The following is a 16082-nucleotide window of genomic DNA, read 5'->3' as shown; positions in this document are numbered from 1 at the left end:
CAACCGGCATTACTTTGAATAGAGTTACGAAGCCACTTACGGAGTGAAAAGATGGGCACCACATTGTCAGGTCGTGCTATCTGGGCCAGGAATCTAGGACGCGCAGAGTTATGAATTGAGAAGCACAAGCAGAGGTCTTGGGGAGGTGCGGGTCTGCCCTCGGCCCCAGGGGCCAACAGACCTCGGTCGTGACCGGGTTATCGCCACTCTGATGCAAGCCCTCTCATCAAGGGACCCCGAATTCAGGCCACATACACTCTGAAATTAAAATCAGCACCTGCAACTGCACTTACACTGAGCATCTCTGGGGGAAAAAATGCTTTATCACTCTGATCAATGTGTTTAATGCAACCTTCAAATATTTGAATTCGGTCTATTCCTTCATGGTTTGGTATATCAAATTTGGATTAATTAATTAAATTTTCAAAGTTAATTACATAATCTATGTCAGTGGATAGGTCTACCCCACAAAAATACAACGTTTTTGAGTCTTTGAAAGAGACAATAAGGAAAGACCCAGGAGAAGACAGAATTGTTATTAAGCCTCACAGCAAGTTGAAAAACAAAAGTTTCTACTTGGGAGAAAAAATTCTCCTACTCTGTTCTTACTACTCACATCAACCTCTCAAGAAGTCTCTAATACACACGTTAATTGGTATTTTTTTGGTCAAAGATTTGTGGGAGATCATAGAATCCCCATGACATTTTATGTAATCTTTCTTACGATGACACATTCTCTCTCTCTCTCTCTCTCTCTCTTTCCTTTCCTCTTCTTTTCTTTTCCTTCCTTCATTCTTTCCTTCCTTCCTTCCTCCCTCCCTTCCTCCCTCACTTTCTCTCTCTCTCTCTTCCCCTCCCTTTTAAAAAACAATTGAATAGCCGTTTAGGTGAATTTCCTGGGGTAGAAGTTGCAAATAAAAATTACCATTTTTAGCAGCAAGTTGAATCACTAAAGTCAATTAACTACTTCTTAGATTTATTTTCCTGCGAACTTCTAATCAACAGGCTTTCTTTCCTCTCAAGAACCCTCCCTCGTTACTGGCTTTGCATCTATTTTCAGTTTCCAGAATGCAGGGACACAGATCAAGGATTCTTTCTTCCACTTTCAAATACAGAGTGATAAAAATGTTAAATTAACATGTTAACTGATTTGCTTTTGTTTCCCAATTAATATTCCCCCACTTCATTAGCTAAGAGCAAAGTGTTTCAACACAGCTATATGTTTATTTAGAAATACACATTTATTTAGAAATTATATATAATTTATAACTTTTCTCATTTGAAACTTTCCTAAACATAATATGATTATTTATTCACTATTTGATAACCTGTCAGAGGTTTGAGAGTTTCCAGTTAAGAGCTAAAGAAATGCAGTATTTCCTTTTACAAAAACATCCCAGGGTATTGAGTTTGAACCTGGAATACTGACTCTTCTTTCTCTTAGTCCTAGAATACAAAGTCAGTTAAGCCTCACTGCAACTACAACTAATCATCGTGTCTACCACAGTCTTTAGTCATAAGAGAGGAATCCTTGCAATGGAAATGATTTTGTAATAAGGAATCCTTGCAATGGAAATGATTTTGTAAGGCCCAAGATCTGAAGTTTCATTTTCTACCTAAGAATACACTGGCAAAGCAGCTATCTAATCCAGCGTGCACAATGTCCCTCTGTCTCTATCCTCAACAGAAGACAGATTTCCAAAAAATACGGACATTTTTGCATTTCTTATCTATGTATTTTTACAAGGTTAGCAGACAGGCCTTTATTAAATGAAGGATATATGTAGGAGGGAGTTGAAACTGTGGTGTCATATAAATCAGCAATGCAAATTTTTGTCTTTCAGAAGTTTTCTAATAAAATGTTATTTTATTTAACTTTTACCATAAAGGTAAAGATGGTACCATCACAACAATTCATTGGCTGTCTCAAAACCTTAACATGATCATGATCTGTTGTTTAGAGAAGGGTTAAAACTTATAAGCAAAAAGGTGGAATTGCCTGGTAAGATGGGTCCAGATCAATCAGGTGCTTCTGAAGTGATCTATAAGCTAAGAAGAAAAAGAAAGGGAAAAGGAGGTAGAAAAATAATTCCTTAAAAAAACTAAAAATAGACTTACCATATGATCCAGCAGTCCCACTACTGAGCACATATATGCAGAAAACTCTAATTCAAAAAGACACATGCACCCCAATGTTCACAGCAGCACTATTTACAACAGCCAAGACATGAAAACAACCTAAATGTCCATTGACAGATGACTGGATAAAGAAGATGTGATATACGTACAATGGAATACTACAAAGCCATAAAAAGGATGAAATAATGCCACCTGAAGCAACATGGATGGACTTAAAGATTATTAAACTTAAGTAAAGTAAGTCAGACAGAGAAAGGCAAATATCATATGATATCACTTATATGTGAAATCTAAAAAAAATGATACAAATCCTATTTACAAACCAAAAACAAACGTGCGGACATAGAAAACAAACTCTGGTTACCAAAGGGGAAAGAGTGGGGAGGGATGAATTAGGCATTGTGGTCTAACAGACACACATGACTATAAATAAAACAGATAACCAACAAGAACCTGCTATATAGCACAGGGAACTCTATTTCATTTCTTCTAACAATATCTAATGGAAAAGAATCTGAAAAGAAAAATATATGTGTATGTATATGTATAACTGAATCACTTTGCTGTACCCCTGAAACTAACATTGTAAATCCACTACACTTCAATAAAATTTTAAAAAATCACTTCTACTTGTTAAAAATTATAAAAAGGATGTACTGATTTCCTAATAATAGCAAAACACAACATAGAAAAAATCACCTTTAATGTATACCTGCTGAGGCTAGCATATCACAATGTTACATGAAATACCACACTAGGATCAATCAGTCATCATCTGAGCATGGTATACTGATGGAGCAAACATCACACCCAGCCAGTAAACTTCTACCAAGTCTCTTCTGCATTAAATGCACTAGGTTGTATAAGAGCAAAAAACACCTTCTGCACGATCCCTGCCCTTGAGTAACTTTGACGTTCATCTTGTAACAAGATTTCCATATTTATGGAGCAGAGAAGTCTTTAAATAGCACCGCATGATAACCGAAAAAGTCTTACAGGTGTTCAGAGATCACTTTTAGCCCTGACAAGAAGTTGGGATTTGGGAAGGGCATGAATGCAGAGAAGGATTTTGACAGGCAAGATGACAGATCAAGAAATTTCCAGGTGGAGGGTTTGCACCCCAAAAGTGCAAAGAAGGAAGCTTTAAGGCGTATTTTACGAATCCAGGGGAGATAAATCTGGCTGGAGCACTGCCAGAAATGAAGTTACATGTGTGAGAGAATCATCTACTCATGCCAAATAAAAAATAAACATCCTTACCAATATTTTTCTATTATACCCATCTCATTGGTTTATATCTGCAGAATACCTGTGACCTATACTGTAAGTTAAATTTTATCCAAATCAATTCCATGTCTGTGGACTTTCCATGACCTCAGCAAGAACAGTTTGGGCAGAATTCAGACTAGAGTGTGAAGGGTGCAGAAGACACAAGCAGCTTGTGAAGGAAGAGACTGAATATGGAAAACTCTTTCAAAAGCTGCATTCATTCAAGACAATCCTTATGTGCCTAACCCAGCCCTTGTGCTCAATACTGGGGATGTAGCCCTTAGTGAAATAACAAAGTTCCTGAGCTCCCAAACGGGACAGTCAGGGTTGAGGGAAGTGCTTTTTACCACTTGATGCAAGCAGCCAGGTCAGGGGTCCATTTTTAGGGCAAGGCTGAAGATCTGAATATCTGGGCAGGTAAGCCTTCATTTTGGAGAATCACTTTGCCTAACGAGAGATGACATCAATGGGGCCACGGCATCAATGTAAACACTACAGGAAAAGGGGGAAAAAAAAAGGAAATTCATGGTGACCATGGAAATGAACTACTGACTGTGACAAGCAGAGGTAGTGCTGAGGGAACTGTAGAAATAATCACTGTTCTCTAATGGAACCACCCTCATTCTGCACCACAGGCCCCAAAGTGTTAGGCCCGGACCCAAAGTCATGAGACTTCCTCTTTAAAGGATCACATTGTTAATACCTTTGGCTTTGTTGCCGTAAGTTCCCTGCCTTTGCAGTATGAAAGCAGCCCAGGGCCACAGGGAAATGAGTGAGCACAGCTGTATTTCAAGAAAACTGTTATTTATGGACACCGAAACTGAGTTTTGTATAATTTTCATGTGCCGTAAAATATTCTTATTGAGTTTTTCAACCATTTGAAAAAACATAAAAATCATGTTAGCTGATTGGCCATCAGAAAAGTGAGGTTTTTGGGCCAAAGTCTGCTGCCCCTGCCCTGGTGTGGAAAAGGTGGGGTAACAGGGCAGAGGCAGAGAGACTCGGGACCACTTTCTTCGAGGTCACACCTGAGGGGGACTGCGCTCAGGGAGCCCGCATGCACCCTGAAGTGTTTGCACAGCATGGTGTGTGGGACCACACGCACGTCTCTGAGACTGGGGCCAATGGATTTCACCAGATCCTCAAAGTGGAACCCAGTGGAAGGGACTTTGAGAACCACTGATGTAGAAGAACTCGAGCACTCCAGTCCCCTCACTGCTGTAAGAGGGATGCCCCGAGACCTATTCTTCACCTACTGCTCTTTTATTTGGTTTCTCAGAATTATTGAAATGGCTAATCACTATTACTATTGAGTCCTGTCTATATGCCAGGTACTTGGCTGAACTACTAACATAAATCTTCATTTAATCCTCTCAACAGCCTTCTGAGGTACTGGTTATCACCCCATTTTATAGTTGGGGACACAGAGGCTCAAAAAGGCCTTTCACTTTTTGTTTTCTGCAGTTTTCTAGATCCTCGTTCTTCACATTCTGCACTTCCTTCCTCAGCAGATTCCCTGACCCCAGTTGCCGTGTATACGCTGGTGATTCTCAGTCGCTTAAAAAACCTTTCCAATCAACGGTCCCAATCTCAACTTGGCCGGAAGTGGCAAGTAACATCCCTTCCCGGTAATCGCTCTCAGAAGACGTCCCATGTCGCACATCACACAGCCGTATCTCTGACGCCCTCTCCCCACCGATTCCTGGGTATGAAGGACTGTAGTTTTTTTTATACTCCTCCCAAATCCACCCTGTACAAGCCTTCTGCAATGATGTCCAAAGTGGTCTTCCTAAGCACAGTGTTTTTTTTAATTAAAAAAAGGCAGTATTACAGAACAAAATGAGATACTATGAATCTGTGATTGTTTTAAAAAAGCTGTGTAAGATGTGCAGTGGATGGGATTACAGCGAGGTAATGAAGAACATGAAGTTCTATTCAACTTCTCAGAGCTGTCTGGCCTCGGACAAATCATGGAGCCTGGAAAGTGAGACTAATAGTAGCACCTCAGGGCTGTGTTTTGAGAACTGGAGAATGTCATCCAGGGAAAGCAGTGGACCACCGGCTGGCATATGGTAACTGATGACTAATAGCTCTGACTGCTGATGGTTTTATCAATATTAATAATGCAAATGCATAAAAAGATTAGCTGATACTGTCTATACTGGTATTTCCACAGTGCATTTGCAATGAGGGGTGGCATTGCGGGGGGTTTACGTATCTTCTTGTTGCTTCTCTCTGTTTAAAAGTCCGAAAAAAAAAATTAGTAAAATAAATCAACCCCCAAATCGCTATTTAAAACCAGTCTGCATTCAATGAGGATGCACTGAAATTGGCCATCTGCTGGAAGAATAATCAGACACATTTCTGGTTACATTTGAACTACCTGAAATAGCGTCTCACACCCATTCTGCAACTGAGCTCGGGCTGAAACATTACCTTGGTACAGTTAACAAGAATTATTGCCATATATAATTATTTGAATACCCAGTCTTGTGCTTTGAAGTCACTTCATAAATGTTAGCTTCCTTTCTCCTTACAAATCCTAAAATACAAATTAGTTATAAAAATTAATTCCACTCAAATAAATATATTTTTTCCTGCCAAACCAGACTAAAAATATATCTACATATTAGCCAAACTCGAAATTTATAGTTCAGAGCAAGGAAGAGAACAAAAATAGAGCCGCTGGTGTAGGTTTGAAAATACTAACCCTTATTAGGGCATCTCTTCAGCAGATGAGCTGCTATAGCTGAACTGAATCTCTATTAACAGTAGTGAATTCCTGAGCCAGACAGCAACAGTAAATACAAGAGACACTGCTTACATTCATTTGATGGTTTCGCAGACTTGAGAATCGTTTCTGGCACCACGATTGTGCATTCAGGAAACAAAGAACATGAAACATTACGTTCCTCCGAGTGTTTTCCTTGTGCCACTAAATGAATCAACTAAATGAGGCGCAGGCAAGGAATTTAGATTTCAGCAAGATTTTAGCTTTCAGTTTCTGAAACTGTTCAGGGGCACCCATCCCTCGGGAGAATGTTTTGCTTCCATTGTTCAAGTCAGAAGAGCCAAGAAAACTTTTCTTAGGTGGTTCAGAGCCCACCTTAGCCTTCCTTCTTACTGCTATAAAATTACTTGTGCAAAAGAAAAGATAGAGTCACCACAAAGCAGCACAAATACTTAAAATAGAGAGTATGTTCTGATAGATTAGGTTGGTTGGGATGATTACAAACTCCCGAGGCAGATGTAAGACATTCATTTTCTCAAGTTAAATAAAGCACGAGATCCAAGCTAATGCTTGTTTGGTTTATTTTATGACTTGCTTTACTTGTGTGACTTGTGGGAAAAAAAAAAACTGGAAAACGATTAGCAGAAGAGGAGTTAATAATTTGGATATTTTCTTGGCACAATTATTATCTAAGGACAATGTAAAATTTGAAATCATGCCTAGAACTCATGGGCGAAATAGCTCATTCAAGTACTATCCCTTTAAAGTACCAGTGGGTTACAGTCCTAGTTTCTCTATAATATTCTTTTCTTGACTGTGGGACAAGGGCACTCTGTTAGTTTCCATCTATGATTCATCTTAAGAAGTTACTGATATGCCTTGGAAATTCATGAACTCTTATTAAGTGCTTTTGAAATCAAATATCCATAAATCTGGCTAAAACTTCTTAGAATACACATTTTTGTCAGTATAATCTTGTAGGATAATGAACTCTACATGGCTTTTAACGCTCTATGGCCCTTCTGAAATGTTTCATTCCCATGATTATAATGAAATAATTCATTACATTGAGAAAAATTGCCAAAGGAAAAAAACTCTTTTAGACCCATACTCTGAGTAAGAATAAGAAAAAGATCTGCTCCAAAGTCCCGGGAAGGAGTAACCATCAACAGATGAGAGAGGGATGGCAGAGCTTTAATTTTCTCCAATGAGACTAATATTCACAATAGAAGGAGTTCAGCTAAGTAGTGAATGGCATCCCCAGACAGGGGAACGTCCAACACGAGTCCAAGAACCTGGATCTAACCACATTTCATCTCAGAAGCAACAGGATCTCTAAGACCTCTGTGATGATCTCAGAAATCCTGGTGAGGATATCAGACATGCGATAATTCGAATGACTTGAGACGTAAGAAGAGCTAAGATGAACCTAATGGCTCCAAGGGTGACACTGATCCCCAGGAAGTATTTTTTAAAGCTCCTTTTGGAGAATTTGCATTATCCAAACTGAGGTGGATCGCTGGTGCCGCACAGCTGTACTTTTAATTCTTACCAATGAAGCTCTCGGGACACCCTCATCCTGCACCAGCACTGTCTCGGTCTGCACTGCCCTGAAAGGACCAACGCCCTGGGACCCAGAATCCTTCAGCCCTCAGGACTCCCGCTGCCATCTTCCTTTGAATTTCAACCATTTCTTCTTTTCTACCAAACTCAGTGAAAGCACCATCTTTCCTTCTCTCCAAGAATAACCTTATGCCCCGGTGTCCTTGAATTAGCCCCCTTGGTGCTTTGAGATTTTACTCCATTCATTAAAATTCTTTGTGATTTTTTCCTAACTTTTGTATGCCCCAATTTTATTCTTTTTGTAAGTTTGTTGAGTAATATCTATTTATTACTTTAATTTCTTTTTTCTTTATTTTTTTTTTATTGAAGTATAATTGTGTTCACAATGTTGTGTTAGTTTCTGGTGTGCAGAATAGTGATTCATCATATATGTATATATATATATTCCTTTTCCTAATCTTTTACACTATAGGCTATTACAAGGTATTGAATATAGTTCCCTGTGTTCTACAGTAGGACTTTGTTATTTTTTTATTTTACATATATTAGTGCGTATCTGCAAATCTCGAAGCTCCACTTTATCCCTTCCCCCTCTTTCCCCTTGGTAATCGTAAGTCTCTTTTCTATGTCTATAGTCTGTCTCTGTTTTGTAAATAAGTTCATTGGTGTCATAAAATTTTTTGTATTGAATCTTCCCATCTATTCATCTAGAAGTCCTCCTGCCACACCTCATCCTGGAAAATGCTCAGTTCCCCTTTACTCAGAGACAGACAAGACAGACAGACAGACACACCCACACCCACACTCCTCATTTACTCCTAGTACCCCCTCAACTAGAGTCTAGGACGTGAAAAATACTTACTAAATGTTGCTTGAATGAATGAAAGACTGCTCACACTTGAGCTCTTTCCTTCATAATACTTTCTGCAGAGAAGTTAGTAACAATTGCCGCTCTATCGATCTGTCTTTAAAAAAAAATTTTTTTTGGTGTTGGGGGAGGTAATTAGGTTTGTTTGTTTGTTTGTTTTACTTATTAATGGAGGAACTGGGGATTGAACCTAGACCTCATGCATGCTAAGTACGTGCTCTACCACTGAGCTAAACCTCCCTCCTTAGCCCCATCCACATGAAAAGGCTTCAGGGTACTGGGGGAGCCCTCACTCTCCTCCACGGTAGACCCTCCAGCCCCATCCCCCTTGAACTCCTACCCATCGTCTCTGCTGTTCCAGCTCTTCCCACTCACAAGAGCCCTATCCCAAATCCACGTGGGCGGAAATTGAAATGGGGGTGGATACAATGATGGTCATGGGGAGAAGGCTGACATGAAGGACAACATGGAGAGAGGAAGGGGCTCCAGCCCCTGATGAACTCGTCCTGTACCAAGGCTTCCCCCGTCCTCACCCCTTCCTCCCTCCCCTCCCTGGTCTGGTCACACCTAAGTCAGAAGTAGCCCTTCAGGCCCCCAGTCCAGCAGTCTTTCCTTATTTCTTGGCTTCTTCTGTCTTTCTGTAGGATGAACCAGCCTCTCTGCAAAATTCCCTCCTCGCTGGAGACACTTGTCTCTCCTCCTCTTTGTTAACTCACCCTTTTTCTGGACCCTGCCGCCCTGCCTCTTCTGTATTCTCTCAGTTACTCCTGGATGTGAGCATTTCACCTCGTTTTCTCTTGCTTTCCCCTTCAGGTCCTCCTTCTTTCTGGCCAAGCTCATCCCTGTCCATCTCCACAGCTCCTCCTCCACCTACGTCACATTCGTTCATTTCATCCATCATCCTCGACCTGACCTCCCTGCCTCCTCACTGATTTGTCCATCTTGGTACTAGTGAACCTGGCAGGAAGGAACACAGCTTTGTTTCTTCTATCCTCTCGAGGCAAAGTTCTCAACCAAGGAGTAAGCAGAGTCCCTGCAAAGGCTCTTAAGACCTGCCCCCAACCTTTTATCCCTGTCTAATCCTATTTCCCATACCAGCCCTTTCGTACACCTTTGCTTTTGTAATAGAAAAGAGCAAATCTCACTCCATATTAGATCTGTTCCTTTGGCTTTAACCGTGTGCCCTGTTTTCCAGGCTTAGTCTTGCCAGCTCAGCACCTTTTGTAAAACAATGTTGCCTTTAGCCTGAAATAGGAGAGCCTATTCTCAAGGCTCTGATCTTTAGGGATATTAACACTTTTGCACTCCTACAGAGATACCAAGCTGCAGAATAGAAAATAACATTTGTTTTGTGCAGGTTTTATAGAGACACCATGACCTAACCCACGCAGACAGCTGCAAGAACAAAGGATTCCAAGAACAAAGAATTCCTACACCAAGAAGTTTGCACCAACCAACCACACCCCCTCCCATTTTTAGCATAAAAGGAGCCTGAATTCTGACTTGAGGAAGATGGTTCTCCATGACATCAGTCTGCCATCTTTTCCATCTGCCGACTTTCCAAGTAAAGTCGTTATTCTTTGCCCCAACACCTCGTCTCGTTATTCTTTGCCCCAACACCTCATCTCCCAATTTACTGGCCTGTCGTGCAGCGAGCAGAACAAGTTTGGACTTGGTAACACTTTTGCCAACCTACGTTCACGGGCTGGGGTAATTTATTGAAAGACATTTTTTGTGTTTTCCCCCTGTATTTTTCCTTTCTCTCTCCACAAAATTATTAGCCCTTTAATAATTTCCACAAAAGTATTTTATATGCTTCCTGATTTCAGGGATTTCTTCAGGAAGACAGGGCAGCCAGAAGGCAGTAGTCAATCTTTCATATTTGTAAATGCCTAAACTCCAAAACAGCTGGTGCTGAATGTGCTGGATCAGCAGGACGGAAGAAGAGGGCTTCGCCAGGCCTCTAGACCCCACGGAGCCCGTGGGGACCCAGGCCCTGCTCCACGCACCCTGCTGTAACACAAAACGAGAGGAAGGCTTCACCAGAAACTTATTTTTCTATACAGATTCAGATTCTTCTACTCGGACGGAATGTGAATCACTTTCAAGTCACTGGAATTTTTGGCTTATCTGTGTCCATGTGAGATCTTTTTCTTTAACCAATATAAACCTAGTCCCTTGCTCATAGCAGCAGCCACAAAATGTGTGTGCTCGCAGCGAGCTGACAGTGAAGTCAAGAGAGCTTGATCTGTAAGAATTCAGAGGCAAGAGAGATACTAATCAAAGCTGAAATAACAGGGGACAACAATGTTCAGAGGATCTTTGAGCAGGGTCTTGAAGGAAAGGATCTGGACAGGGGAAAAAGAAATTTAGATGGTAGGAAAATGCTGGAAAGGGGCAGAATATCAAGTGTTAAAGAAACATAGAAGTGATTCTTGGTTTTTTTTTTTTGCTTTAATCTCTTTTTAATTGAAGTATAGTCAGTTGACAATGTGTCAATTTCTGGTGAACAGCATCATGTTTCAGTTACACAAATACATACATGTATTCTTTTTCATATTCTTTTTCATTATATGTTACTATGGGATATTGAATATAGTTCCCTGTGCTCTACAGTAGGACCTTGTTTTATCTATTTTTTATATAGTAATTAGTATCTATTTTTAGGATGATCTTAGTACATATAATTGATTCAATTATGTGATACTATAACATAAACATAGTTCTGCAATATTTCCCATAATTTAATTAGTGTCTAACCACCCAAATCTTGCCAGTACCTAGGAAAAAAATGATGTTAGTCTGTTAAACAAAGGATCATCAGCTGTTCGTGAGAGAATAAATAATAATTACTTTAAATGGCTAGATGACACTCATCTACTGATTCTTCAAGGGCTCTTATCCTGGGAAACTTAGATCCTTAACTGCCTTGTCTTTCCACTCCCCTTGGTAACACACACAAATGGCTCTGGGTTTTATTATGTTGGTACCTTGCTTCACAGTTTCTTATTTAGCTCTTTGACTCCTGTTTATTTCAAGTGTAAATGACTTCCTCCCACTGAGAATGCTACTTCTAATTTTGAAATACCCACTGTTCCTGGTATAATACTGGAGATAGAGTTTGTCAACAATACAAGATAAATTAAGTAATTTCTAGCCTGTAAAGCTGATGATACTTTACATTTATAGGTGTTTTCTTCAAAAAAGCTTTTCTTGAATCTTAATTTTTTTTGTGACCAATCTTGGAGTGAAGTTATACACACACATGTATGTATAAATGAACAGCGCATGGAAAGAGCTCTAGAAATGTAAAGCTATTGGTTTTATTCACTTAGACACATGAATAATTATCATTCCTGTGATACTGATTATTGGAATCATGTTACACTCGTAGGTAATGACAAGGGCGTATCGGGGGATGATTCTTCAGAGATTTACAGACCCTTCTCAATCATGCCTTCAATTTCCTGGCGAGGAAGGCGGAGTATTACATTGGTAGCACATGACCGAAAGAGACCAAACCCTCACACCACACAGGCTGGGCATCCAGACCCTCCTAAGTAAAATCTCCCTTACATTCCAGAGCCTGGTCCTGTGTTTACCCAGGGCCTCATTCAATTCCAAAATACTCCTGGATCAGCTGCTTTTCCTTAAAATTTCCCTTTCTTTCACTACTTCACACCCTTTTCAATCTAATTCAGCTACTGTGTCCTGCATCAGTGTTTAGTGACATGCTTACTTGCTGGAAGCCACTTACCAGGAGTTGCATTTTGGGAAACTTCCCTGTTTATGTCACTCTATTTCAAAAAACATGTATTAAAAATGTGTCCCTACTTTTGTTACGAATACTTAGTGTGATTGAGGAGATTCTGTTCCTTACTGTCATTTATATTTGAAATATTCCACAAATAATTATATCTATAATTGAAGAGCACAGTAAATTACATATAAAAGCCAAGTCAATTTTATATATTATAGATATAACTTACATAAATATACATGTATTTATAGTTTACTATGCTCCTCGGTGTTTTAAAATAAATTTTACTTGATTTGAACAGAGAATCAAATATACTCCTTGGAGCAAACTTGTGGCTATATAAAAAATTCAGAAAAAATGATGTGCTTGAAATCGCTCATTCTAAAAAGAGCTGGGCAAACGTTATTTCTAGGAGCTTCGTGTTTTCCTGATCATCTATTGTCTGGGGCAGAGGAGACGGAACCTGTAACCCAGGGTCCCAAAGAGACTCACTACAAGAAAAGCCCTTAATTAAAGTCTTAAAATACTGAGCATGATTAAACATTTACATTAAATATATTCTATTCCTTAGAATACATTAATATATAAGTAATGCTGTTTTCCTCTGCCAAATCTTTGATTAACTGACACCATTAGAAAATCTGTTTTAATTTTCCGTGCATTTAGAAAGCCCCCTGAGAAGCCCCACCAGTCTGAGATGAATGGTTTCATTTCATTATAAAGATACTTAAATCAATTACACTAACGTTTCTTGAAATTAGACAAACATCACATAGTTTTCTCTGAGATGACGGACCTGGGAGAGACAGGGTTTAGGGAAAATTTTAAAAAACTAGAAAACTCTTCTAAAAACTCTTCTTACAACTCTTCTAAGACCTAAACTCTAAGAACGGAGGTATTACTGAAGGGAAGGGCTGGGAATTCAGACACGTGGAAATACTAAGTTTATTTAAAGCAAGACACCCAAGAGCGCTTTCTTAATAGGAAATGAAAATTAAGGAATATTTCCTGGGTGAGGACGAATCTGGAAATACAAATGTGATGCTCATACGCAGAAGCTGAAGCAGTGTAACAGATGATTTCTTAAAATGAGAATGCTGAATTTTGGTGACTCTTCACAGGAGAGAGAAAAACCTAACCATGGATAAGGGGGAAAAAAGTCACTTGTCAAAGAAGGAAGAGGGAAAAACATCAGGCCATGCACTGACACAAAGAGGAGTGATCCCTGAAGTGTGCCCCCATTTGTCACTTGCTTTGGGAAGGCCAAGAAGAATGAGAATAGGTTGTCAAATAAAAGGTACAATTATGACGTAGGAAGAGAAGCATAAAATCTGATACCTGGCAAGTTCTGCAGAGGACGTCCCTGCCAAACCACCCCCTCCACCGGCAAACTGAGTCCTAGAGAGAGCGAGTCGGAGTTCATTCCCCGAGTCACTCTGCGATAGAACTATCTGGTTAAACCATCACCACCCAGTCTCTGAAAGCATGGTCTTCCGTGCAAGTGATTGAGGACGCAACTCTTGGGAAGATAAGTATTATCTGAAATTCAGCAATGACTGTAACTAGAATACAATGTAAATGAAAAAAGCAAAGGGGCCAGTGTTCCAATGCCAATCACTTGGATCTAGCACCTACAAAGCTGTGCCTCGGGGGGGAGTTCCTAACTTTAATTATCGCTGCATTTTATTCTGAGAGAACATAATTCTACTCAACTCATGAATAACAGGGAGGGAGCTAGCTACAGGGGAAAAATGAGAAGAGCGAGACGGTGGAAAGTTGGAGAAGGACCTATGCCATCTCTGACCCTGCAGTCTCTCACACAGGAGACACTGGTTCTCTAGAACGAAAGCAAAGAGAATTTCCATTTCATCCAAGAGATAAAGGATCTTGAAATCTGGCGGTGAGAACCTATTCGCAGTCTGTACTATAAAGCATCCTTTATGACATCGACAGTGCACACCAGGAAGCATCACCATCAAGAACAAAACAAGCAAAAACAAAACAAGCAAAAACAAATGCAAAACACTTCCCGCTCTGAAGGGAGAAATCTGAGCCCCAGGAAGAGCTACGGTTCTCTTTCACAAAGGACAGCCCCTCTCACTGGGACGGTGGCTCTGCCACATGGACGCTGGCTGACCTGGGTCCATCCTACTCCCATGACTTTCAGGAAGACCAACCTCTGTTTCGATAAACAGCTGGATGCACGAGTTCAATTCCTGAATGGCTCAAAATCCCCTCCCTCTAATTTATTTATCAGTTGGTCCAGTCGAAGGCATCATTTCAGATACATCCTTTCCAAGATGCCAAGCCAACTCTAAAAAGGATTTCATGAACGTTTTTCAGTGTAAGTCAATTTTGTGACAAGACTTTCGCTGTTAAGAAACAATAAATGGAACTACGGAGCATGGCAGGGGAAACAGATGATGACAACTGAAACCAGCCCAACACCTCACTTACCTTTGGTTTTCCATAGTACCGAGACTAGTCACGAATTATCTAGTATGTTATGATCAAATGTTACATAATTTTAGGCAGTTTTTAAAAAATATTTCATAATACACAAAATAACCATCTTCCCTTCTGTGTTGGCTTTTCCCCCTATATAGCTTGAGGACAGAAAGCTTTTAAGATTTATAAGCAGTAGAAAATATCTGAAACTCAAATTTGCATTAAAACATTATTCTTTGCACAAATCCACTGACCCATTTTTCTAAAGTAAAAATAACTGCTGGGTTCTTACTGGCATTGAAAACACAACCATTTCAGTTCCACGTTTATATTCAGACAGTACCTTGAAGACTGAACTTCAAGTTGCACAACCGACCTTGTTTTCTCTAACAATAGGGAGACAGCCTGCTTTATAAGTAATTGTATTTATGGAACATTTTGAAAAGGAGAATCCTGTTGCTTCTCTTGCATTTAAATCAATTTGGTTCTTTAATACTTCTTTGCATTTCCTTGAATATTTGTAAATATGACTTGAATTTTTTTTAACTTAAAGGTGAACATCTGACCACTTTATAGATTGACAAATGATACCTTGTTAGATGGCTGTACAGAAACAAATAAAATAAAATCAACCCACACATGTCACAGGTTTCCAGAAACAGAGAAATAAGCGTCTGCTGCCAAGAAGAAGGCGTACACTGTACCATACCATCAGGAGACGCAGCATGAAGACCAACTCGCCTCTCCAGCAAGAACCTGAGGTGGTCGAGTGGAATGGACGGCACTCACCTGTTTGGCTCAGTTGGGATGTGCTTCTGCTCCTTCGAGACACTATGGCGACCACCTTGGCACTCAGGCTGGACCTTCTCTTCTTTCCACCTGCTCCGACTGTCCCCACAGCCGTGTCCGACTGGCTGCCGTCATTATGCTCTAGTGTATACATCTCTCCGCTCACACTCGTGCTCTTCGTGATGGCTCTTCCTGAAGTCCCCATCCGTCTGCCTTGCATTTTAGGGGTAAATGAACTATATTTACAAAGTAAAAACATATATGCATCCATAAATTACAGGTCAGCATAACAGACACTCTCAGTCTAATTTATTTTGAAATAATCCAGGCAAATTGTTGGGGCGGGAGAAGCCAGCTGAGGAGTACTCCTATGGCTATGAGCACTTTCAAATTGCATCACCCCCCCCCCAAATATGTACTAGATGTGGCTTCAAACCATCGCATCTTAACACAGAGCAATCTATACACTAGTTTTGGATACAGGATATATTTTATTATGTGTTATTACAAGAAAT

At 40.0% G+C, this 16082-nt stretch overlaps 1 protein-coding gene across 50 annotated transcripts in view; it reads right to left on the bottom strand.

The window, feature by feature from the left end:
* RIMS1 (regulating synaptic membrane exocytosis 1) overlaps positions 1-16082 on the bottom strand; it is a 450375-nt gene that overhangs the window by 48492 nt on the left and 385801 nt on the right. For 36 of the 50 annotated variants that reach the window (XM_064486964.1, XM_064486969.1, XM_064486980.1 and 33 more), the window contains one exon: positions 15568-15803. The exons of 5 other annotated variants lie outside the window; for them this stretch is intronic. In XM_064486964.1, the coding sequence (XP_064343034.1) occupies positions 15568-15803 (236 nt within the window). The remainder of the gene's footprint in view (positions 1-15567; positions 15804-16082) is intronic. 9 more of the 50 variants (XM_064486968.1, XM_064487001.1, XM_064486989.1 and 6 more) reach the window with 2 other exon arrangements.

Source organism: Camelus dromedarius, chromosome 6, assembly GCF_036321535.1.
Source record: "Camelus dromedarius isolate mCamDro1 chromosome 6, mCamDro1.pat, whole genome shotgun sequence".
NCBI lineage: Eukaryota > Metazoa > Chordata > Mammalia > Artiodactyla > Camelidae > Camelus > Camelus dromedarius.
Note: the sequence above shows the minus strand (reverse complement) of the source record. Positions and strands in the feature narration are given on the sequence as shown.